The sequence below is a fragment of the Bufo gargarizans genome, chromosome 4 (genome assembly GCF_014858855.1).
Source record: "Bufo gargarizans isolate SCDJY-AF-19 chromosome 4, ASM1485885v1, whole genome shotgun sequence".
Taxonomy (NCBI): Eukaryota; Metazoa; Chordata; class Amphibia; order Anura; family Bufonidae; genus Bufo; species Bufo gargarizans.
In genome coordinates, this window is record NC_058083.1 from 319,651,754 (window position 1) to 319,677,737 (window position 25,984).

A 25,984-nucleotide genomic window follows, 5' to 3' on the forward strand; every position below is an offset into this window, starting at 1 on the left:
TACATTCATAAATTTTAGGAGGAACAATAAAGAAATAACATAGAATCATAAGAATAGATGCTCCATAATAGTTATTTCAGGGGGATGCAAGTAGTTGCTAAAGCGGGCATGTCAGAAGAGATTATAGGTCTTCTTTAACAGAAGGAGGCAAGCAGTCAATGTTCTCTTAAATAACTCATGGTCAGTTCTATAAGAAATTGAACAATTGCGCAAACAAGCGCTGGTCCTGATTAGTGTTGAGTGCGAATATTCGAAGCGCGAATTTCTATCGCAAATATTGGCACTTCGAGAAATCGCGCTTATCTAGAATATAGTGCTATATCTTTGTAATCGTAAATATTCTAGATTTTTTTTTTCATCAGTACCCATGATCCCTTACTGCTTCTTGCTTGTGGGCCAATGAGAAGACTGCAATATCTTTGACTTTAGGAGTAGTGTTGATCGCAAATTTTCGTATCGCACATTTTTATTGCAAATTTTCCAATTGCCGACTTTTGCAATCAAGAAAATAATGACTGGACTTTATGAATATAGTCACGAATATATGACGAATATTCGCCCAAATATTTGCGAAATATCGCAAATTCAAATATTGCCCCTGCCGCTCATCACTGACCCTGATATGTGATGCGTGAGCAAGAAGCAAGTTCAACAATTATGATATTTTTCTATGGGACCCTATCAGCTCCTGAATTCAAAATGTATACCAGCTATAATAGTCCGGCAGAGTGATCATTCTTTAGGATCAGTACAGAGGATTATATGGACATGGTGCTTTATGTTTGATATACATTTGTTGGATAGCTTATATTCCTGTGCGACAAAACCAGCTGTCATGGACATACAAGCTTGGCAGAGCTCCAGATCCTGAAAATAACCTTGTACAGTATGCATCTTGGGCATCTTAAAAATATAGCCTTTCTACAGGGAGAATGAATGCTTTCATTAGAGATAAGCGAATCGAATCCCACAAAGTGGAATTCGATCTGAATTTAAGGAATTATTCGATTCACCTAGAAGCCGAATTTCCTTGTGCTTCGTGTCAGTGAATCGATTAATCCTGAAATTCAAACTTACTGCATCCATTTGCGCGCGAAGGGTCGCCAGCCTCCATCTTTCTTGAAGATCTTGGACGAAACCCCATGCTGCACAAGATTACATCATCACGCCGGCCGGCGTGATGATGTAATATTGCGCCACAAGTGATTTCGGACGAGATCTTCAAGCAAGATGGCAGCAGCCGGCCAGTCAAGCGCAAATGGATGCAGTAAGTTTGATGTAATGTTTTTTTTTTATGTTAATTTCACACTGATCATGTATGAACGCGGAATCTGAGGGGTACAGTGACGGGGGCGGCGCTGTCGCAGCTCTCTGTCATTACACCCGCTACTTACAAAAAAATGCACTTTGTGGCAAAGTAATTCGTCAAGAAGCAAATTTTCTATTTTTTTATTCAGCGAATCAGCCGAATGAAATCTTAAAGAAATTCGCTCATCTCTAGCTTTCATATTAATGCAAGGACTGGAACATTGGCTGGGATGACACCATAAGGCTTCCACACGTCTATTTATAGATATCTACTGGAGTGACAAATTTTAACACTGGCATGTGACCCATGATGACCTGTCATGGATAATTATTTTTGCAGATGTGTTGTCATTAGTTGTGTCATTCAGGTTTACATTTTTTGAAATATTTGGTTACATTAATTTAAATACAGTTTTTTAGGGAGCAGATTATGGGTGATCTATCCTCAGGATTACATCATCAGTATCTAATCAGTGGAGTCCGAGTCCCGGTATCCCTGCTGATCTGCATTTTGAAGAGGCCGCAGTTCCAAGACCAGTGATGTCAGCTTCATCCCTCACATGACCTAGACATAGCTCAGTCCCATTCAAGTGAATAAGACTGGTCTGCAATACCAAGCATAGCCATTATGAAAGGAGTGATGCTGTGCTTGATATGCTGTGAGGAGGTCGCGGCAATCACCAATAGCTGATTGGTGGTGGTCGGAACCCCGCTGATCAGATATTGATCATCTATCCTGAGAATAAGTTATCAATATATTATTCCTGGTAAACCCCTTTTAAAGATTAGCTTAGCCTAGTTCTTTAGTCCTTTTTTTAAACTGGGATAAGTGACATGTTTCAGACAGGTTTCTTAATGAGAATCGTTCGCTCTCACATTATGTGGATTTTAGGTTATTCTGACCTTGATCTCCACTGAGTTTCCATGGGGTTTCCCTTTTTTCCTAAACCACACTATGGGTGTAATGTTTTGATCTACAGTATATGGTGACGCGGTGATAAAAATATGAATCATAAAGTAACTAGTAATTGTAAACTGAAGTAGTAGTGAATAATACTGATTAGTAGAACAGATGTAATTTTCATCATTATGCAGAAATAGACAGTATATACCAGGGTTTTTTTGGTCTGGGGGCCGCATTGTCACATCGCACTATTTAAAGAGGCCGCAAATAAAAAAATGTTAATCAGCACTCATTTGCATCGGCCTATTACACAGGCTAATGCAAAGTGACTGGGGAGGAATGATCACTACCACAGTCATTCCTCCCTCATTCATATCTATCGATTATCGGTAGCACATTCTTGATTACACGAAGAGATGTGCTGACGATAATTGTACATCTTCCATCCTGATAAAATAGGTAAATCAGCCAACAAACGAGCAATTCCTTGTTTATCAGCTGATCAGTGGCACGATTATACCGGCCAGATATCAGGAATGAGCGCTCCTATGAAGACTTGTTCCCAGTAATTGTCCTGAATATTGTGCCGTGTAACAGGGGCTTAGAGATTTCCTGGTAAAAATAGATTTTTAACACGTTCCTGCAGCATGGGCCTGAAACAGAAGATTCATACTTTCCTGCTCCCTGCCGCTCCTGCTGCCTCCATCCTCTGGATCCAGCGCTGTTTACATCCAGTTGGATATGGGCATAGTCACCTAATTTTATTTAGCACTTTTTCCATTTTATAGTTTCTTTTTACTTGTATTTTATTTATTTTACATCTTTTTGCTAACATTTTCTTTTCCTTTCTTTTTTTTATATATATATTTTTGTAGCACTGTATGTCCCCCTAGAGGTCTTTAAAAGACTTCTTGGGAACAGTGACTTGTTTTATTTATTTATTTTTTGCACTTTTTTTTTCTTTTATTTGTAATTTTTGTAGTGTTTCTAATGTTTTTTTTTTTTTACTTTTAATATATATATTTCCCACATAATTTGTCCCCAAAAGGCTCATACAAGACCTTTGGGGAAACAGACTTTTTTCTTTTGCACTATTTCCACAGTAACTGGAGCGTCCAAAGGAACCACAGTTACAGGGAAAACCAGCCTTCTGAGGGGGCTTTGTACAGGGCAGAGCTAGTGAGGCTCTGCATTCCTCTGCGCCTGACACCCAGCAACGTGATCACCGGGTCTAAACTGCACAGTGCGCCGCTCACCTGTGTGAGGAGAAGGCAGAAGCGCTAATACACTGCTTCTGCCTTCTCCTCGGGTCTCCGGCTGTCTCTGACAGCCGGGGACCCGTCCTGCTCCTGCTACAGGGGCCGCAAATCATGGCTCTGGGGGCCACATGCGGCCTGAGAGGTTGTGCACCCCTGGTATACACCAATCAGCAATAACATTATAACCACTTATAAGTGGAGTGAATACCATTATCTATTGACAATAGCAACCGACAAGGGTTATGTTACGCCACAAGTGAACAATTAGGTCTTGGAGTTCATGTGTTAGAAGCAATCAAAATGGACAAGTGTAAGAATCTGAGCAACTATTGCCGTAGCATGGGAGGAACGGAGAGGAGGATGGGAGTGGTAGCGGCTCTGTCTGCAACAGTTATTCCTATAAATTACAGTGACAGTCCTCACACTGATGCTACCTAGGGCCAGGGCAGTGGTAGGAGGGTGGACCCTTTATTCCTTTGGGATACACCCTGATGTTGGAGCTCCTGCCTGATGGTAGTTGGGGTGCCCTTGGTGTTAGGCTAGTTTCACACTAGCAGCAGGGGAGTCCGGCAGGCTGTTTTGGCGGGTGAACAGCCTGTTGGATCCGTCCTGCCTCTAGTTCACGTGTTCTCCCCGGACTGCCGCTCCATCCCCATTAACTATAATGGGAGCGGAGTTTCGACGGCAGCACGACAGCGCACGCCGAGAGGCAGACGGACTAAAAGTACTGCATGCAGTACTTTTAGTCCGGCTGCCTCTCAGCATGAGCTGCCGTGCTGCCACCAGAACTTCGCCTCCACCCCCATTATAGTCAATTGGTACGGAGTGGCAGTCTGGGGGTACACGTGAACTAGCGGTAGGACGGATCCGACAGTCAGTCCTCTGCTGCTAGTGTGAAAGTATCCTTATGTGTTTGTTATCAGTGAAAAGCAAGATATGCATAGTAAGTACTGTGGTTGGCGAATGGTGTTGGATTTAGTATCTGGACCAGTTGCAGAAAATAGACAAGTTTTTCTTTACTAAAGTGCAGAATGGGAGTTATAGCATATCCAACAATATCAAACACAGTTCCAAACAATTCACAGTACAAATGTCCCCAAGTAGCAATGTATGGATATAGGCAAAGATAGAGTTGTAGTACTCCTCCTCTCTATCTTTACAAAGTCTCTCTCTGCAAAATATAAGGCTGGCAATAAGGCATATAGGTTACAGAATTAAAGTGCATCTGTCAGCAGATTTGTACCTATGAAATTGCTGACCTATTGCATGTGCGGCAGTTTAAGGCATCTGTGTTGGCCTTCATATGTGCCCACATTGCTGAGAAAAATGTTGTTTTAATATTTGCAAATGAGCCACTAGGTGCAACAGGGCCCCTCTAAAAGGGCAGATTCAGGTTTGTTAACCCTGAATTATCCATACAAACAATACACCTGAAAACTAAACAACAAAGTGCCCTATTCTGGGGTACTGCATTATGACAAGGGCTTAATTGTGATGGCTAGATGACTGGGTCACAGTAGCTCCAAAACAGAAGGTTCGTGTGAGGTGTTCCCAGCATGGTAGTACCTACCAAAGTGATCCAAAGAAGGCCATCTGATGAACCAGTGACAGTGGTCCTCCAAGGCTCAAAGATGTGCATGGAATGAGAAGGCAAGACTATCTGTACCAATTTCACATAAAAGCTACTGTAGCATGAATTGCTGAAAAAGTTTATACTGGCTATGATAGAAAGTTGTCAGAACACACAGTTTATCACAATCGGCTGTGTGTAGGCATGCAGTCAGAGACATTGTGGGCAATTTTTTGCTGGGAAACCTTGGGTCTTATGATTTGTGTGGAATACTTTGACATGTTCAACCTAACTAAACATTGATACAGACCAAGTACCCCTTCATGGTAAAGCCGTTCCTTGATGTTCACAAATGGCTTGAGAAACATGACAAGGAGTTCAAGGTGCTAACTTGACCTCCAAATTCCCCAGATTTCAATCTGATTAAGCATGTTTGGGATGTGGGTGAAAAACAAGCCTGATCCTCGCAACTGACAGGACTTAAAGGATCTGCAACTAAAGTCTTGGTCTCAGATACCGTAGGACACCTTCAGAGATTTTGTGAAGTCCATTACTCAACAGGTCAGAGCTGTTTTGGTAGCACAATGGCGACCTACAATATATTTTGCCATGTTATGGTTTATCAGTGTTTACTTCAGATAATTATGTTTTATCTTTTATTTAGCTTAAAAGTCTGTGCACAAGCAGCGAGCATGTTACCCTTGGAGAGTGTTCGATTTTGAAAGGAATGTGTGAGAGTAGAAAACATTTCTGCTTTGCTCTAGACTCCGTGATACTCATTTCGGTCAGCCTTTACTGGTACTGCAGTTTAACTTTATTCAAGTGAATAGAGGAACCTATGCAGTCTAGAATTGTGGCTTTAAAAAGTTGCTTAAATTGGGCTTTGCAGCACCTTTTGGGGATATTTTCTTTTTGAAAAATAGATGTGGATAGCCTGCTGAGACAGATTTATCAACTGCAGCTTTTGAAAAAGTCACAAAAATGGTTGCAACCTTACTCCAGGAAAGGGATGGGATAGAACCTGGAGTAACATCTCAAGACAGAAGTGTTGATCTTAAAGATGCACCAAATTTATCAAACATGTTATATTTAATACATTTTGGGGAAATTATTGCAATGCAGACTCCAGTAAAACTGACTTTAAAGATTCCTCTCATGATAAACTTCCACCAATGAGTCTAAGCTTCAATAAAAGACACAGCCCATCAACAAGACTAGTGGTGATTATTTCTAAGAACAGAATAATAGAGATAGTAAAGGCATATACATTGACTGTTAGGATTCAGTCACCGAAGCAACCATCAGGAAAACATGGTGTCTTCCTTGTCATCTTTTCAGCTGCAGATATGCCGATTCACAGGCTATTCTTCTGCCATCCAAGATAGATTTGTACCACTTTTCAGACTACCTGGTGGATACTGTGCATTGGTAGTCCATGACATTTCCTAGTTTCCCAGCCCTGTTCTTGGATTGGCCAGGACTGCTCACGTGACCATTGTTGGCCAATCAGAGGGTGGCAAGAAGTGTGCATCAGGTAGAACAGAAGACAGAAGTCTCCTGGTGCATCTGCAGATGAGAGAATGAAAAGGAGGGGGGACCATGTACGTGTTCTGTTTCTTGAAATGGAGGGTCGCTGTAATGACAACTGAATCCAAAGTGTCATAGTTCATGCGTTGATCAGGAAGATTCAGCCAATGGGATCCATGATGCTGATTGTGCACAATTATTAGTTTCAAAGCCATATTAGTGTAGTGCCCATGTAAGCAGCCAACCTGACATCTGAATGAGCCATTCTACACCTGCAGCACATATCTTCTGATAATACCCTGGACATTGCCTATGAGCATTTACCGCCAGCATTGCTTTGTGTCTGTTGTAGTCATATCTAGTGGATCACAATCCAGAGATGTAATATAAGATTAAATACTAATCCTTTCTCAGTGGGGAATTGGGTTCAATAGGTTTGGTTGATGAGACGGCACATGTGCTGGAAGTCTATCATGATCTGTTAAGTTTATATGGTACATTCCAATTCCCTTATTAACAGGGGTTTTTTTTTCACCAGCCTGTGACATTGATCTCTTGCTGGCATGTGTTAGTTAAACTTGTTTTAAGATTTTTTTCATATAATGGAGACTTGGGTTTCATTCTTTCTGTGCACACAAAAGAAAGTAAAAGTAAAAATTCCAAAACACAATGGGGTAATGTATGTGAAGCTGGCATCACTCATTAATAATAGTTAGCTAATGCCATATACTGTATAACATGAGAATCAACCCCAGATTAATCATAATGTAAAGTTTATTGATGATTTGTAAGATCAGCTATGGTTAAAGGTGTTGCCTATTTAAGTCAAAAACTGTTTTCATATGTGATATTAGTGTATATAATGGACGTAATAGAGGACTCTAACTGAATTACATTGCATAGATACATACAGTTGTTTACCTCATCTATCGCAGAATTTCTGAAGATGAACTAATGCCAAACAACTAAATAAAGTGGGTTCATAGGATTCATGTCCAATTTTTAATGATGACATCCATGACTATCCTGGGAACCCCCAGACATCAGATGTAAACAGATGTAAACTGTGTGAGAAATCCCGGAAACATGGAATATTAAGCACTATTGAAAACACTAGGCTGTCCATGTACAGTAGCACACTACAGATCCTCCAGAGTTTAAGGCATTGTATGAGAATGACATATTGATAACCTATTATCAGGATAGGTCATCAATATATGATCAGTGGGGGTCCAACTTCTAGAACCCCCACCAATTAGCTGTTTAAAGAAGCTGTAGTGCTTAGGTGAGCATTGCAACCCTTCATAGTACATTGAACAGTGGCTGTGCTTGGTATTGCAGATCAATCCTATTCTCTTGAATCAGATTTTCTCAACATTTCTCCAACCATTTGGATCATCTGCATGTTCACAGCAGGTGATAACTATGATGATCTTGTAGCATAAATATTGTGCAGATATACAGTACAGACCAAAAGTTTGGACACACCTTCTCATTCAAAGAGTTTTCTTTATTTTCATGACTATGAAAATTGTAGATTCACACTGAAGGCATCAAAACTATGAATTAACGCATGTGGAATTATATACATGACAAAAAAGTGTGAAACAACTGAAAATATGTAATATTCTAGGTTTTTCAAAGTAGCCACCTTTTGCTTTAATTACTGCTTTGCACACTCTTGGCATTCTCTTGATGAGCTTCAAGAGGTTGTCATCTGAAATGGTCTTCCAACAGTCTTGAAGGAGTTCCCAGAGATGCTTAGCACTTCTTGGCCCTTTTGCCTTCACTCTGCGGTCCAGCTCACCCCAAACCATCTCGATTGGGTTCAGGTCCGGTGACTGTGGAGGCCAGGTCATCTGGCATAGCACCCCCAACAGTGTCACCAGCAAAGCACCCCCACACCATCACACCTCCTCCTCCATGCTTCACAGTGGGAACCAGGCATGTAGAGTCCATCCGTTCACCATTTCTGCGTCACACAAAGACACGGTGGTTGGAACCAAAGATCTCAAATTTGGACTCATCAGACCAAAGCACAGATTTCCACTGGTCTAAAGTCCATTCCTTGTGTTCTTTAGCCCAAACAAGTCTCTTCTGCTTGTTGCCTGTCCTTAGCAGTGGTTTCCTAGCAGATATTCTACCGTGAAGGTCTGAATCACACAGTCTCCTCTTAACAGTTGTTCTAGAGATGTGTCTGCTGCTAGAACTATGTGTGGCTTTGACCTGGTCTCTAATCTGAGCTGCTGTTAACCTGCGATTTCGGAGGCTGGTGACTCGGATGAACTTATCCTCCGCAGCAGAGGTGACTCTTGGTCTTCCTTTCCTGGGGCGGTCCGCATGTGAGCCAGTTTCTTTGTAGCGCTTGATGGTTTTTGTGACTGCACTTGGGGACACTTTCAAAGTTTTCCCAATTTTTTGGACTGACTGACCTTCATTTCTTAAAGTAATGATGGCCACTCGTTTTTCTTTACTTAGCTGCTTTTTTCTTGCCATAATACAAATTCTAACAGTCTATTCAGTAGGACTATCAGCTGTGTATCCACCTGACTTCTCCACAACGCAACTGATGGTCCCAACCCCATTTATAAGGCAAGAAATCCCACTTATTAAACCTGACAGGGCACACCTGTGAAGTGAAAACCATTTCAGGTGACTACCTCTTGAAGCTCATCAAGAGAATGCCAAGAGTGTGCAAAGCAGTAATCAAATCAAAAGGTGGCTACTTTGAATAACCTAGAATATGACATATTTTCAGTTGTTTCACACTTTTTTGTTATGTATATAATTCCACATGTGTTAATTCATAGTTTTGATGCCTTCAGTGTGAATCTACAATTTTCATAGTCATGAAAATAAAGAAAACTCTTTGAATGAGAAGGTGTGTCCAAACTTTTGGTCTGTACTGTATGTCATTACAAAAATAATATATTAAATTGTGTATAGGTAAATAAATGTAACTGTGTGGCTCAACCGTGACAAATAGGGGTTTATGGGACCATCCCCTGGAATTGATTGGAGCCTTAAAAGGATAGATGCATTTAATTATATCTGCAAGATGCCCAGGGACAGACTGGCCATAGACCCTAAAGGGGACAAGGGGATCTATGGCCAGGGGACCACCCGAGCCTTCCTCATGGCTGCTCTCCAGGTACATAACGATCTGATGCTCTCAGCATTAATTAATGCTAGGAGCATCAGTTACTTATGTGCCTAGCCAGCAGCCAGGTGCCCTCCTGAATTCAACTGTATCACTGTCTTCAGTATGATAATAAGGCAGTATTTTATGCTGCACTTTGATATTTGGTTTTACTGGGTGGTATTTTGTGCTGCACTATGGTATTGCTAGACTCACCTACTTCTGTTGTCTGTACCTACTTGTGGTTTGTGTTGCCCTGCCTTCTGTGAATTTGGACTCGTCTACAACTTGGGCGCACTTTCAGATTTTTTCCAGGGCCCCTTTAAGTTCCCAGTCTGCCCCTGGAGCTACCAACCTGCAAAGTGGACCGCAGAGAGGTGAAATGTCCCTTCCACTATTTGTTTTTCTTCTATGTTAGGGGCCAAAGATTCGGCTGAATGATACTACATTATATCAGTGCTCTTCATTTTGATTACCTCATTGCCCCTTTCAGGTGTCTAGTTTCACTATATTATATGCCCTATTCATTTGCTGCTGCTTTACATTTATGATGTGTATTTAGTGCTATGTACGAAGTAGCATAGCAATAAACAGACATGAGTGAAAGTCAAGGGTGCAGACAGCGACAGGATGAGCATTGTGCCAGTGTTGACACAATTCTGGAAAGCACTTTACTAGCTTTTAAAGTTTAGAGATTTCAAAGAAACAGAATAAGACAACTGTGATCAAATCCCTGATGTGAATAATTTTAGTCAAGTTACATATCTCATTGAGACTTTGTAATACTTCATGTTTTAAAGGATTCACCAACAGCTGTGACTCTTGGACTGCGGATGGAAGAAATGATTTTCAACCTCGCCGATGCACACTTATTTTTTAATGATTTGGAGGTAAGCCAGAATTTAGTGTATATGTGTTGCTAAATTTGGGTTGGGAGTGCTCTCCAAAAACAGCTGTTGCTTTCTCATTTGATGAACAGAGATATCAAACTGGAGAGTTTACTAAACAAATCTAAACCAGTCTCTTTAATTTATGTTCAAAGGTTTCAATAGGACTAATCAGAACATTTCAGACAAGTGAGTGGCTAACGGTATATGGGAACATGCGCATTGTTAGGGTGCTTGTAGGCCTGACAAACTAGGACTACACCGCACCCGTTTTGCAACATAGATTGATAGATTGTCCATAAAGAGAAATGCAAATGCAGTAGGCGATGGAGGACCAAAAATGGTGGAGGTCCCAGAGAACATGCCCTCACTATAATCTGCCTTGTTCGCATGCCATAATTTTATTGTAGAAGTTTCTGGATCATGTTCATAGATTTCTACAGGCCCCATTCAGATACACAGTATGGGACAGTTACAGAGATTAGCTGACTAGGGAAGGGGAACTGAAGGCTACCTAATATTAGATGTCCTCGGTATTTCAGGACTTCATTGGCAGTTCATTGTCATCAGAAGGATACTGTTATTTTTTAAAGACCTTTACTAAAAGTAAAGAATAAAAAAGGGATCATAATGGGTTGCATGTTGCAAATGAAAATAAACTTCTTGGGGAAACAGGTATTGAAATTGCTAAAAGATGCAAAGAAGCGTTTATATACAAATATATCTTGTGTTTTCTGTAAATGCATTTTAGTGTGTGTCTCGTGGTCAATATAATGAACTGACGCATGCTTTTTTGGTTTCAACGACTTTTACAAATGGCCAGCGAATATTCAGATTAGAGATTAAAACATAAAAGGATTCTTTACAGTTAGAGTAGTCAAACTATGGAATGCTCCACTCCAACATCTAGTAATGGCAGATAAGTGTTAGATACTTATCTAATAACAGATGGTGTTGAGAATTATACTTAAAGAGAGCCTGTCACCAGTAAATTCACTGTGAAAGCAGGCAGCTAGCTCAGGTGAATGCAATGTGACTTAGCAATCTGTTGCTTCTCTCTACAGAAAAAGTACTTTTAATCCATATGCAAATAAGAAGTTAAGTGCACCAAGGGCAGACCAAAGCAGATTTGCGCAAGCTTTCTTCCTTTGCCAGCCGCTCCTTCTCCTTCACATTCCCTTTAATCTAACAATTAATCAGAATAATTGATCAAGAAAAGTTAAACGTGATGGACCTATGTCTTTTTTTACCTTATGTATGTAGTTATGTGCCATGTCTTTAAGAAAAAATCTGTCAAAAATCAGCTAACAGTCACAGGTGTATTCCTACCGTCCAACAAGTGTGCATGGCATTCCTTTATAATTAGTAAATCATATTTAAGACATTTTCCATTCAACAGATGTGGACTATTATGCAGTGTAATAGTTTGGCATTTCTTTGCTTGTTATGTCCCTTCAGTTCTAATAAAACAAGCATGACACAAGATTACCCCTTCATCAGAAGGCTTTAAGGCTAATGAGAGATTATTACAGTTATCTGCTGCCCTTGAGATCATATATATATATATATATATATATATATATATATATATATATACTCCAAGAATTAGAATATCGTGCAAAAGTCCATTTATTTCAGTAATACAAATTAAAAGGAATTGCATTAATGCAGCTTAAAATTAGAATTTTGTAAAAAGGTTCAATATTCTAGGCTCAAAGTGTCACACTCTAGTCAGCTAATTAATCCATACCCCCTGAGGAAAGGATACCTCAAAATTGTGACTTTGGGGTTTCATAAGCTGTAAGCCATAATCATCCAAATTATAACAAATAAAGGCTTGAAATATCTCGCTTTGCATGTAATGAGTCTATCTCATATATTAGTTTCACCTTTTAGGTTGCATTACTGAAATAAATGAACTTTGCACGATATTCAAATTTTTTGAGTTTCACCTGTATGTATGTATATATATATATATATATATATATATATATAAAAGAAGATTGGAGAATGAAATCATTGCCAAAGGTGCTTCAAATAAGTAAGGGTCTGAATACTTATGTCAATACAAGATTTTAGTTTGAGGTGTCAAACATTCTATTTTCAGTTTGTCAATATGTGGACTTTCTGAATGCATTGTATGTGTAAATATATATATATATATATATATATATATATATATAATGAAAAAGTTGGCAGCACCGACAAAAAATCTAAAAAAAATGGATGCTATGTCCTGGTTCATGGGCTAATAGCCCAAAATGTATAAATAGAAAAATGGACAGCACTCCAACAGCTATAAAAAATGAAAAATCTATTCACCCATGTGGAGCAATACAGCAGCAGCCTTGGAGTTCTGTCCATTTTTCTATATATATATATATATATATATATATATATATATATATGTTGAATATAATCGGCACAGGGAGGAGGAGACTTTCCTTGTTTCTCAATGGGTGTCTCCTTTTCCCTGGCTGTAGTGCGATCCAATCGGGAGAAAAAAAAGTTCACCTTCTCCCTGGCTGTGACTTTCCTTTGTGATTGGACCACGCTACAGCCAGGAGAGAAGGAGATACCCATTGAGAAACATGGCCGTCTCCTCCCTGTACCGATGATATTCATTTACATACCAGGCGGGAAAAGTAAACGGGGCACACAGCAGGGGAACGGAGCTTGCAAAGATAAACTAGTAAGTGATCTTACATCCCTGCACTATGCCCTACACAACCCCTACTTATTTGATAATGTCTGGACCCATGAAAGGTCCTCTTTAAATATCTCCCTGATAGTATATATATCTTTAACTAAATTAAAGAATTGAGCAAAACGATAGAATTTGCCACAGCAGTGAATAGCCAACTAGTGAATTTTTCTAACACACAATCTGCTCCGAGAATAAAAATATTAACTGCTCGGTTATACAGACCAATTATTTTATATAAAGAGAATATTATAGGAGATTCACCAATGAATTGTCACAGCACTCATTTTTTGTATGTAGTTATGAAACAGAAACTCCTCTCCAAACACTTAGCACAAATACTAACAATGATTATGATAATGGTATAAACGTACATTAATAAAACATAGCGTGATTTTCATACATAAAAAGTAGACATTGGTGCCATCTACTGGCCAAGAGTTGTTATGCTTAATTAACAGTAAACAGGCATGGTAAAAGTATATATGTTGAGAATACAGAGGATGTACAGTTTTTCAGCACAGTATATTTTTCATACTGCTCTCTGTTCATTTTCTTTGCATCTTTTGTGTTATAGGAATGCGATCAGGTTCATGTTGATGATGTCTCTTCAGATGATAATGGCCAAGACTTAAGGTACTACTGTGTTTAATGAGAGCTCTGAAATATGGGCATACATTATGTTATAACTAACTAGTTATGGTGGCCATGTGGTTGAACATACAGTACACCCTCGGGAATAGTAAGACTGGAGTTGAAGTGTCCTGAAACCTGTTATAGATTATTTACACACTTTAATACACTTGGAGATGTTGTCTTTAAAAAGTGCATGGCAGCGTTGTGATGGGCTTTGAATTTTGCAATCATGCAGCCCTCTCTTATTAAAATCAGTTGAACCTGTCTTCTTACATTTTTGTTTTTGAGGCAACGTCACTATAGACTATCCCACCCCCCTTGGAAAACAATAACCCCAATTTTCTGTTTTTTCGTATGTGTTTTTTTCTCCCTGCCTTCCAGCAACCATGACTAGAGATAAGCGGAGTATTTCAAAATTTGATTCGGCAGCTTCGCCGAATTTGACAAAAAATTCACTTTGTGACTAATTACTTAGAAAATTGTGCCACACCCCATAATTGTACCCCTCAGATGCTGCGTTAATAGCTGATCGCCGCATATGACATTAATATTACAGTGTAATAATAATAAAAGAATAAAATCATACTTACCTTATGCATCTGATTGTGAAGAGCCCAACGCCGCCATCTTGATTGAAGATCCAGCGCCAAATCTCACATGGCCCATGATGACATCATATGTCACCACCCACAAGATTTTACACGGGATCTTCAATCAAGATGGCGGTTCCCGACTCTTCGTGCTCAAACGGATGAAGTAAGTATGATATTTTTTTATTTTTTACCGCCATTAAGGGAAAATCGATTAGTTACCACAAAGCACGAAGAGATTCGGCTTTGCGGCAAATAAAATTTACCCTGAAATTTGGATCGAAGTGCTAGCCATAACTTTTTAACTTTTCTGGCTTGTTTTTTGCAGGACAAGTTTATAGTTTGTAATGGCAACATTTAATATTGCATATCATGTAGCAGGAAGCTGGAAAAAAATGTAAATGGAGTAGAATTAATAAAAACGCAGTTGTTTTATGAGTTTCATATCTTCGGCGTTCCCAATGCAATAAAACTGACATAACTTCATTTTGCGGGTCTGTATGATTACAGTGATTCGAAATTTATATAGTTTTTCTTGTATTTTAATACTTTAAAAAATAAAAACTGTGAACATACATAGTTTTCTATGCATCTGAGGGTTTTTTCTGTGAGGGTTCATTTTTTGCAAGGTAATCTCTATTATTTATTTCACGGTGAATTAGTAATTTAGATTTTTTTCCATCACACTATTCACCATACAGGATAAATACTTTTTATATATTAATAGATTAGGTATTTTCAGATCCAAAAATACCAATTATCTTTATTTTTTATTGTTCAATTTTATTTGCAAAATGAGGACAGGGGTCATCAGAATTTTTATATCTTTCTGGTTTTTATATATATTTTTAAAACTTTTTTTAAATTTATTTGTGACCCCCCCTAGGGGACTTTAACATGCAATTGTCTAATCGCTTCTCCCATATACTGCAATGATTTACTATTGCAATCTCTGTGAGAATCCAAACATTGATCAGTACTTAATAGGCACTTCGCTATGCGGGTGCTCCAGATAAATGACCATTCAGGTGCCATGGTCAAAAGTGACCACAGAATCAAAGAAGTTAATAATCTGTAATCTCCACTGTTGCCAATCATGAAATTTACTACGATGGGTCTGCTGGCTCAGCAACTTTTCCGGTGCCATCGATAAAGACCCAACATTCTCAGTACATGTATGGTGGATGTCAGACAGGATGTGACATGAGTCATGGTAATGTTTTTTTTTTTTTTTTTTTTTTACTATGACTTATGGGTAATATTATGTTATTGTAAAATCTTAGCATTATAGGGGAACAGTTTTAGCTTTTTTTTAGTTAACTTTTTTTCTGAACTGTAACTACAATAAAAAATATCATGCCTGGTTTAACATCCCTCCTCATCCTCACATTACCCTCTCTTGTCTTCTGTGGGTGTATTGCATCCCTGTGCCATTCCTTTGTAATGAAGGTCTGGATGGGTGTTACCAGTTGGTGGGTGTCTCTGCACAGTATAACACTATCCAATCAGTGCTGCCAGACTGTTCAGGGACACACCTCCAAATGGTAACACTAATTTGGACCTTTAATGCAAACTGCTAGTAATTTATTCACAACATCTGGAATAATAAAGGAATGGTGTAACATAGAGTCATAAGAATAGATGCTCTAGGACAGTTATTACATGAGGAATGTAAGTAGTTACTAGAAGAGATATGTCAGGAGAGGTTACGGGTCTTTTGGCTTCCAGGACACAAATCTATTTCTCAGGTCTTGAGCTTAAAGGGTTTTTTCAGGAATATAAACTTTTATCTGAAGCAAGAAAAGCCATCACCAGAGGTGTTTTGCAGGGTTATTCCCCTCTCACTATTGAGAGCACAGCCAAGCTTTTATGTGTATGGGGTGGTCATCTGTCAGCTTAAATAGCATTCGATGAACAACCATCTAAGGCTACTTTTACACTTGTGTTGTTGTTTTCTGGTATTGAGATCCTGCAGAGGACTAAACATTTTCGTTTAGTCCTCATGCATTTTTAATGGAAAGAGATCCGTTCAGGATGCATCAGGATATCTTCCATTCCGTCAGCATTCCATTTTGTGACCGGACACAAAACTGCTGCAAGCTGCGGTTTTGTGTCCGGTCATTAAAATGGAAAAAAAAACAGGAGCCTAAAAAAAAACTTATCCGTCACCCATTGACTTTTAATGTATTTAGTGACGGATGTGTTTTTTTCCGTTTTGATTTCACACAACCTCATCCTAACAGAACAGATGCATCCTGATGTGCAAAATCAAATCGGATCTGCTTAATTCCGGTATTGAGATCCTCTGAGTGTGAAAGTGGCCTAAGTTGTATGGACACCTCTATCCCAAGTTTTTGATCATTTAAGGATACAGCAACACATAGTAGATATGCTGTGGATTTTCTCCACGTGGAAAATCCACAGCATGTACAGGAACAGTAAAGTGGATGACATTTTAAAAAATTGTATCCACACACTGTGGAAAATTTCTGCCATAGAATACACACATAATTTGACCTGCGTATTTTACAGTGGTGGTTGAAAGTTTGAGAACCTTTATGAATTTTCTATATTTCTGCATATTTTTGACAAGAGATTTTTTACATAAGTCCCAAAAATAGATAAAGAACAAAATCAAGAACATGAGAAAAAAAAAATATTAGAGTAAATCACTATCTTTGAACATAGTTCACCGTGCAATCCACAAATGCAAGTTAAAGCTGAATCATGCAAAGAAGAAGCCATATGCAAGCAAGATTCAAAAACACCACAGTCTTCACTGGGCCAAATATTCATTTAAAATGGACTGAGGTAAAATGGAAAACTGTTCTGCGGTCAGATAAATAAAAATTGGAAATTATTTTTGGAAAACAAGGATGCAATGTCCTGCAGACACAAGAGGAGAGTAGTGTTGAGTGAGAATATTCCAATTGCAAATTTTAATCGTGAATATCGTCACTTCGAGAATTCGCAAATATTTAGAATATAGTGCTATATATTTGTATTCGCGAATAGTGTTTAAATATTCTAATTGCGAATTTATTACGAATTTATCTAAAAAATATTACATTGCCGATTTTTGCAATCAAGTAAACAATGACTGGAGATCACAAATTCTCGAATTTGCTAATTTATGGCGAATAATTTGAATATTGCCTATGCCGCTCATCACTAGAGGAGAGAAACCACTCAGCTTGTTAGAAGAATACAGGTTAAAGGCCTGCATGGCTGATGCTATGGGGTTGCATTAGTGCCTATCATGTGGGAAGCTTACACATTTGGAAATGCACTATCCATGCTGAACACATATAGAGGTTTTAGAGAAACGTATGTTTCCATCCAGACAATGTCTCTTTCTGGACCTTGCATATTTCAACAAGATACTGCTACAGCACATACTGCATTAATCACAACATACCTTTGCGGAAGAATTGTCCAGGTGCCGAAGTCCAGACCTTTCACCAACAGAAAACATCATGAAATAAAAAATTGGGCAAATAAGACCTAGGTTTGTTAATCAGCTAGAATCCTACATCAGACAAAAATCCTCTCCCAAAATTCCACCAATTAGTCTCCTCACTTCCAAGGAGATGCTACACAATGGTAGACATGTCCCAACTTCTCTGAGATGTGTTGCTGCCATCAAGGTCTAAATGAGTTTTTTTTTAAATGAAATGGTAAAATGTCTCACTTTTATCATCTGATGTGTGTTCTATGATCAATTGTGAATAATATATATATATATATATATATATATATATATATTATATAACCATTGCATTCTGTTTTTGTTAACATTTTACATAGCATCCATTTTTTTTATTGTGTTGTAGTTTGGTGTCATCTATTAAAGGGCTTCTGTCACCCCACTAAACCTTTTTTTTTTTTTGCTTACTTATAATCCCTACATTGCGATTTATGGCTACATGATCAAATTAATCATTTTGGTCCTGTAGATTTAGTTTAAAACAAGCTTTTAAAATATGCTAATTACCTTGCTACCAGCAAGTAGGGCGGCTACTTGCTGGTAGCAGCCGCATCCTCCGATCGTAAAGAGGCCCCCTCCACATTGTGATTGACAGGGCCAGGGAACGGGATCGTTCTCTGCTGGCCCTGCCTGTTTGCATTTAAAATCTTGCGCCTGCGCCGCGGCCGTACCTGTCTTCAATTGGCGCAGGCGCACTGAGAGGCGGCCGCTCTATCCTCAATGCGCCTGCGCCGATGACGTCACATCTACACCCGGCGTAGGCGCATTGAGGATGTAGCGGCCACCTCTCAGTGCGCCTGCGCCAATTGAAGACAGGTACGGCCGCGGCACAGGCGCAAGATTTTAAATGCAAACAGGCAGGGCCAGCAGAGAACGATTCCCGTTCCCTGGCCCTGTCAATCACAATGTGGAGGGGGTGTCTTTTACGATCGGAGGATGCGGCTGCTACCAGCAAGTAGCCGTCCTACTTGCTGGTAGCAAGGTAATTAGCATATTTTAAAAGCTTGTTTTAAACTAAATCTACAGGACCAAAATGATTAATTTGATCATGTAGCCATAAATCGCAGTGTAGGGATTATAAGTAAGCAAAAAAAAAGGTTTAGTGGGGTGACAGAAGCCCTTTAAAAAAATAAATATAAATCAGTCCAATAGCCTTCTGGCTTAGGCCAGGAGATCTTTAGCAAATTTCAGACGGGCAGCAATGTTCTTTTTGGAGAGCAGTGGCTTTCTCTTTTAAATCTGGCCATGCACACAATTGTTGTTCAGTGTCCTGATGACATTAACGTCCTGAACATTAACATTGCTAATGTGAGAAAGGCCTTTAGTTGCTCAGAGGATACCTTGGGTTCCTCTGTGACCCCGCAGACTATTACATGCCTTGCTCTTAGTGTGATCTTTGTTAGTGGACCACTCCTGAGGAGAGTAAAAATGATTTTGAATTTGCTTCATTTGTACACAGTGTGTATGACTGTGCAGTGGTGGACTCCAAATTGTTTAGAGATGGTTTTGTAACCTTTTCCAGCATGATGAACATCAACGACTCTTCTTCTGAGGTTCTCAGAAATCTCCTTTGTTTGTACCATAATACACTTCTACAAACATGTGTAGGGAAGATCAGACTTTGATAAATGCCTGTTCTTTAAATGAAACAGTTTGCCCACTCATAAGGTTCATGTAGTGTTGCCACTCACACACATGATATTGAATCCTTTTTTTTATATATAACCAGGTCTAATATTTTTGAGTCATATTTGTTTGATTTGGGTATCTTTGTCTACTTTTATGATGTGTGTGAAAATCTGGTGTAGTTTTAGGTCAAATATATGTAGAAATGTAGAAGAAGGTTCACAAAGTTTCTAGTACCACTGTAAATCCAAAGCATGTTAATTTCTGCTGATGATGTCTGCCATGGATAAAAATGAACACTATTATTTATTTTTAATGTCCATTGTGCAACTATTCACACTTGTTTCTATGTCCAAATCCCTTTGGATGATAAGTTCATATGGGCAGAGCTCAAACCATTACTTACAATATGTGATTTATTACTATCTCAGGTGATTAAATGTAAATTTATGTGTACATGATTTACCTCTTTTTGAGCCTAAGTTGAAGTTTTAACCTTTACACATTTTATATAATCTTTTCCTTTAAAGTTCTTACAGTTTTGCCACTGATGGCTTCCGGGCAGCAGCAAGCAGTACAACACTCTGCTTACCGACTGGTGTGAGGGGTGGTGTAGATTGGATGAGAAAGTTGGCGTTCCGATACAGACGAGTAAAAGAGCTGTACAATACTTACAAGAACAATGTAGGAGGTATTTTACATTTGTTATTATGCTCTCACCAACATGGCTTCTTATTATAAGCAAATACTGCTGCAGGGAACTTACATATACTGTTACTTATTATACTATCGCACTTTGACAAGACATGTTTGTCTCTTATTTGGACTAAATCCCAATAATTCCTTATTGGATGGTTGTGTGAGCTTTACCTGAATACATAAAGATTAGGGATGAGCGAATCAACTTTGGATGCTTTATCCAAAGTCGATTCGCATAAAACTTGATTAGAATACTGTACGGTGTGAGCGCTCCTTACAGGATTAGAATGTATTGAGCCAAAGTTATTACTTCACGAAGTCTCGCGAGACTTCGGGTAATAACTTCATAAATTAATTTCTACTGTAAAAAATCTTTGTCCCAAACTCGGGTTCGGTTCCAGGTGGCACCTTGGAACCGAACCTGCTCATCCCTAGTAAAGATATTTTGCTATCATGGTACCAGTTGTACTGAAAACAGTTCTCACTATGATAATTTTGGCAGGGGCCTAGAAGGTTCAAAAGATGCCGTTGAAGCCAAGAGACACTTTTGCCACTGGATTACATAACTCTTGACATATGCTGAGAATAATGTAGTAGCTGGGCCAATATCAGCACTAGGGAAACCTGTGCCTATGGGGCATTTGAACCCATGGCGATCTGAGTAAACCTGATCTACACTTGTCAGGCTGGATGGTATGCATATGGCTGTTCTTGATTCTATTTCTTCCTTGAGACATTAACCTACATGATTTAGGCACCGTTTGGGTCCCTTGGTTGGGCACACAATTAGTGTGTATGTATCATTATTATCCACTGACTGAGACAATAAGATTACCTTTCATTAATAACAAATTACAAATAACAATCATATTTATCAGGGACAAAGTGTAATATTCAAAAGAATATGTCCAGGCCAAGTGGGATTGTAAACATTTATTTAAAGGTAATGTGTCACCTAGAAATTTGTTTCTGCTGGTTAAATCCAGATAGTGACAAATAGCCTTTTTATTTCCTTATTGTAGATTTTTTTAACTCTATTTCCTGTACATGAGTATGGGGTTAGCCATCTTGTCTGGGCTGTACATTTAGAGATATGCTTTACAGCAGCCCCCGTGGACCATAAACATACTAGTCTGGAAGGGACCTCATTGACTTCTATGGGAGAGTTTTCTAGGCATGCTCTGTGACTTGTGCAGAGGTTGTTGTACAAGAAAAGAGTGGATTCTGTGATATCTATGTATAGGTGATATCTGTCATTGTAATCCTGCCTGTGATAATGCGATGACTGCAAAAAAAAGATCTGTAAAGAAGTGGCTTAAAGGGGTTGTCTCACTTAAACAAATGGCCTTTATAATGTAAAGTAAGTTAATACACTTAGTAATACTTAGTAATGTATTATCCATATTGCTTCCTTCGCTGCCTAGACTCATTTTTCCATCACATTATACACTTTTCGTCTCCATAGTCATGACCACCCTTCAATCCAGCATTGGTGGCCATGCTTGCACACTATAGGAAAACACTCTGGTCTCTGTGCATTCCTTTGGTCCCAGCCACCACAGAGGCCAATGCTTTTTTTATATAGTGTGCAAGCATGGCCACCAATGCTGGACTGCAAAGTAGCCTTAACCATGGAAACGAGAAGTTTATAACGTGATAAAAAAAATGAGTCTAGCCAGCAGAGGAACCAATACGGACAATCACAATACATTAGTAAGTGCCTTGTATTAACTTACTCTACATGATAAATGTCAATTGCTGAAATGAGACAACCCATTTAATAGCCAGAGCCAAAACTGCAGGATTTCATCAACTGTTAAACATTGATAATGACATTAAAAATTAAACATAGCATCATCAAAAATTATAAAAAAATATGTTTTAAGGGGTTATCCCATGGATGATGTAAAAAATTTAAATCACACATCATATAGTACATGACAATTCCTTTCTAACAAAGCTAGATCCAGCCCTGTACCTCACATGGATCCATAGATCTCCCCATTCATTGCTTTGCTAGATTTATATCAAGCTAAGCTGCAGCTCAGGAGGTGTGTCTTTTCTGCTGCTGCTGGGGGGTGGGGGGGCGTGTCCGTGCTCTCCCTATCACAGCTCAGGAGCCAGTTGAAGGATGAAACTGAGCATGTGCGGCCTTCTCAGTGAGCAGGTGAGAGAAATAAGAAAAGAACAAACAGCAGGTGGCGCAATACAGATACATTTTATTGAATAACTCAGTGGCTATATAACATTTTTAATTACATGCAATTACAAAAGTATTCAGATCCAGGTGCTCACTTGAAAACTGTAGAATATATTTCATGGGACAATCCCTTGAACATAAAAACTTGATTTAATTTTCCCTTTATATCATAGTAACTACATATGTAGAATTTCTGTAGCTAAATGTATACACAACACCACACTTTTGAATGACTATTGCATTGAGGGTTTTCCTCTGTATTACATATAGTAACGTATTGCTCTGCATGCTGGTTTACAGTGCACAAAGGTATCATTCAGTTATAGTCTTTTGCATATAATAAATCAGTCCTTTTCCTATAACGAGAGGTTGCATATCATTTTATAAAAAACAGAGGAAAAATTTAATGGAAGAAAACATTTCACATTTCCATGAAAGCAGTATTTAATCTATGATTTCCTGCCTGTTTGTGCTGAAGGACTTTTTGGCCCAGCTAAGAGGGAAGCCTGGCTTCAATTGCGAGCAGATCTTGAAGTCCTGACAGACTCCTGGCTCTCAAATGCACTTAAATCACTATCACTCATTAGCACAAGGTAAGTCGAAATGTATGCTTATATTTCACCACTAAATGCACAGTTACAATGTCACTTAAGACTTGTTTTTGTAATTCATTTCTTCGCCAAACTAATTTAAAGCAGATACAAATGTGGTCAGGGTACACAATGGTAGGCAGTGTTTTCTCTCCACAGCTACGCATAATCTTTGTGGATGGAGAAGGTGTCATAGGCATACCTGTAACAGCTATTCCACCCAGTACACCCCTGACTTCAAACACTCAGATTCACTAAAATGTTTGGTAAATGTGACAAAGCAGGCTCACAAATGTTGACAGATATGCTTTAACTCATTCAGCATGATTCCAGACATATATCATTTTTATTTCCTTCATAACTACGGTAATCAAGGATATCCAGTGATGGTCAGATGGTCTAGATGTAACAATAGTAACATGAACCTTATTCCAGTCATCATTTTATATCAGTTTAAATTAGGGTACTTTCACACTTGCGGCAGGACGGATCCGACAGGCTGTTCACCATGTCGGATCCGTCCTGCGGCTATTTCGCCGTGCCCGCGGACCGCCGCTCCGTCCCCATTGACTATAATGGGGACGGGGGCGGAGCTCCGGCGCAGCACGGCGGTGCACTGAGAAAGGCCGCCGGACTAAAATTACTGCATGTCAGGCTTTTTAGTCCGGCGGCTTTCTCCGTGCACCGCCGTGCTGCGCCGGAGCTCCGCCCCCGTCCCCATTATAGTCAATGGGGACGGAGCGGCGGTCCGCGGGCACGGCGAAATAGCCGCAGGACGGATCCGACATGGTGAACAGCCTGTCGGATCCGTCCTGCCGCAAGTGTGAAACTAGCCTAAGCCAAATTATACTTCAGTATGGTGAGGTCATTGATTTAATGTATAGGCACCTTGGGAGCACTGACTCTATATGTTAAAGGGGTTTCCGGGCTTATAATATTGATAGAATAGAGCATCAATATCAGATTGGCGGGGGTCTGGAACCTGGAACCCCCGACAATCAGCTGTATGAGGAGATGGTGCACACAGTGTGCACATGTGGTCTTCCGTCTATCTTCCTGCTCACCGCAGCTGTCTATGGCAAAGTAGCAGCAGGACAGGAAGGGAGACGGCATGTGCACACTGTGTGCGTCGTCTCCTCATACAGATGATTGGCTGGGGTTCCGGGTGTCGGACCCCCACCGATCTAATATTGATGAAATATCCTGAGGATAGGTCATCAATATTAAAAGCCTGGGCAAAACCTTTAATAGTACTATGGATACTATTGTAATACTTATATAGGCATACAGCGTTAAAGAGGTTGTCGCATAAAGAATATTGTTTTTATAATTATATCCAGCCCATTAAAAATGGACATTTTTTCTCCTGTCTGCAGCTATTCCATGAAAATTGTTAGTACCATGCCATCTGTTGATTCTATTGAACAGGCTTTCTGTGTCCTCCTCAGTAAATGTATTAAGGTGGACACACATGCTCAGTCTTGTCTCACTCCCTGATCATTTTGGTATTTCATGGTGTGAAGAGCCACCATTTCTGAAGATGCAATATCTTCTCTGCTTTTCAGAGGAAACGCTGAGCAAGTACAATCACAGTACTGCTGTATCTCCTCTGAGAAGTAGAGAAGATGCTGCAGCTTTATGAGCAGTGTGATCTCCAAACCAGGAATTCCTCTGCATACCCAAAGTAACCTACAATAGAAATAGCGAGTGGCACCATACTGATATTATTCCTGGAATCCTGTATAAATACAAAAATAAAATGTTATAATTTATTTGCTGGATATAAACAGAATTCTTTGTGGGACAACTACTTAAAGGCTATGAACACCTTTGGGGGTCATTTTTGTTATCATTGAATTTTACTCATTTTGGGCTAAAAAATAAATATATTTTTTCATATAAGATATAAAATGTGGGTGCTGAGCGGTGGCCATTGCTGCTTTTGTGCTGTGCTGGTGGAGTGATGGGGCCCAGAGCCAGGGTGGTTTTGCCGCACCGTGGGGGCGCTGTGTGGCTACTGGGTCCCATTGCCTGCTGGTGCGGTGCAGGGGCACCGGTGGTCGCCGCGCAGTGCCACACCAAAGTTAGAGTAGGTCCCCACCTGAAGAGGCAACCTTGTCTTGGTAAGTGGGTCTATGCTCTTTGATCAAACTGTATACCAATGCCTCCTTTTAGTGCATAGCATAGAGTTATATTTATTATAAATTGTGCTGAGAAGCCATGTTTTATTATGCTGAAAAACAGTTGCCATATCAAAAGCATAGCATTGAGGATGTGTGATCTAGATTCACTCTCACATGTTATATGTTTTTTTATTTTTTCAATTGGTCTTCATTAAAAAGTTTCAACAGTTTCTACAGCCTTCACTTTGATTGTATCTACAGACTATTTTGCTTTCTGTGTCACAGAGAATCAGTCTGCGCTGATGGCTGGATGTGTAGCCCTTATTTTGGAACTGACATATAATAAACACTCGTTTAAGCCATATTGTAACCTAACTGATAAGGGTTTAGTTATGATGAGTGTTTATGGGCTGTCAGGAGTTCAGAGATAAAGGCAACATCTTGAGCCACCGGAGCAGTTCTCTGAAGGGATTTAACTGTGAAGGGAGCGCTTGCTAGTGTGCAAATACACTTAATACAGAAAGCTATATAAGGAAAAACTGTTGAAAATGGTTAATAAAGATTAACTGCAACATTTTTTAGCCCAAAATGAGTTAAAGGCAATAATAAAAAAAATGCCATTGAAGCCTTCAAAATAATAAAGTTCTACTGCCACCACTAGGAGAAGCATAGAAGCGTACTGTATACATTTATACATTAAACTCAATAATACAATAAAACGTAGTAAACTTTCTC

General features: G+C 39.3%; 1 protein-coding gene across 11 annotated transcripts in view; it reads left to right on the forward strand.

Annotated features, from left to right (window-relative positions):
• The window catches only part of EYA4 (EYA transcriptional coactivator and phosphatase 4), a 309,340-nt gene that overhangs the window by 266,667 nt on the left and 16,689 nt on the right, over nt 1–25,984 (forward strand). For all 11 annotated transcript variants that reach the window (XM_044289386.1, XM_044289385.1, XM_044289391.1 and 8 more), the window contains 4 exons: nt 10,508–10,597; nt 13,876–13,934; nt 20,168–20,328; nt 23,015–23,129. In XM_044289386.1, coding sequence (XP_044145321.1) covers nt 10,508–10,597; nt 13,876–13,934; nt 20,168–20,328; nt 23,015–23,129 — 425 coding nt within the window. The remainder of the gene's footprint in view (nt 1–10,507; nt 10,598–13,875; nt 13,935–20,167; nt 20,329–23,014; nt 23,130–25,984) is intronic.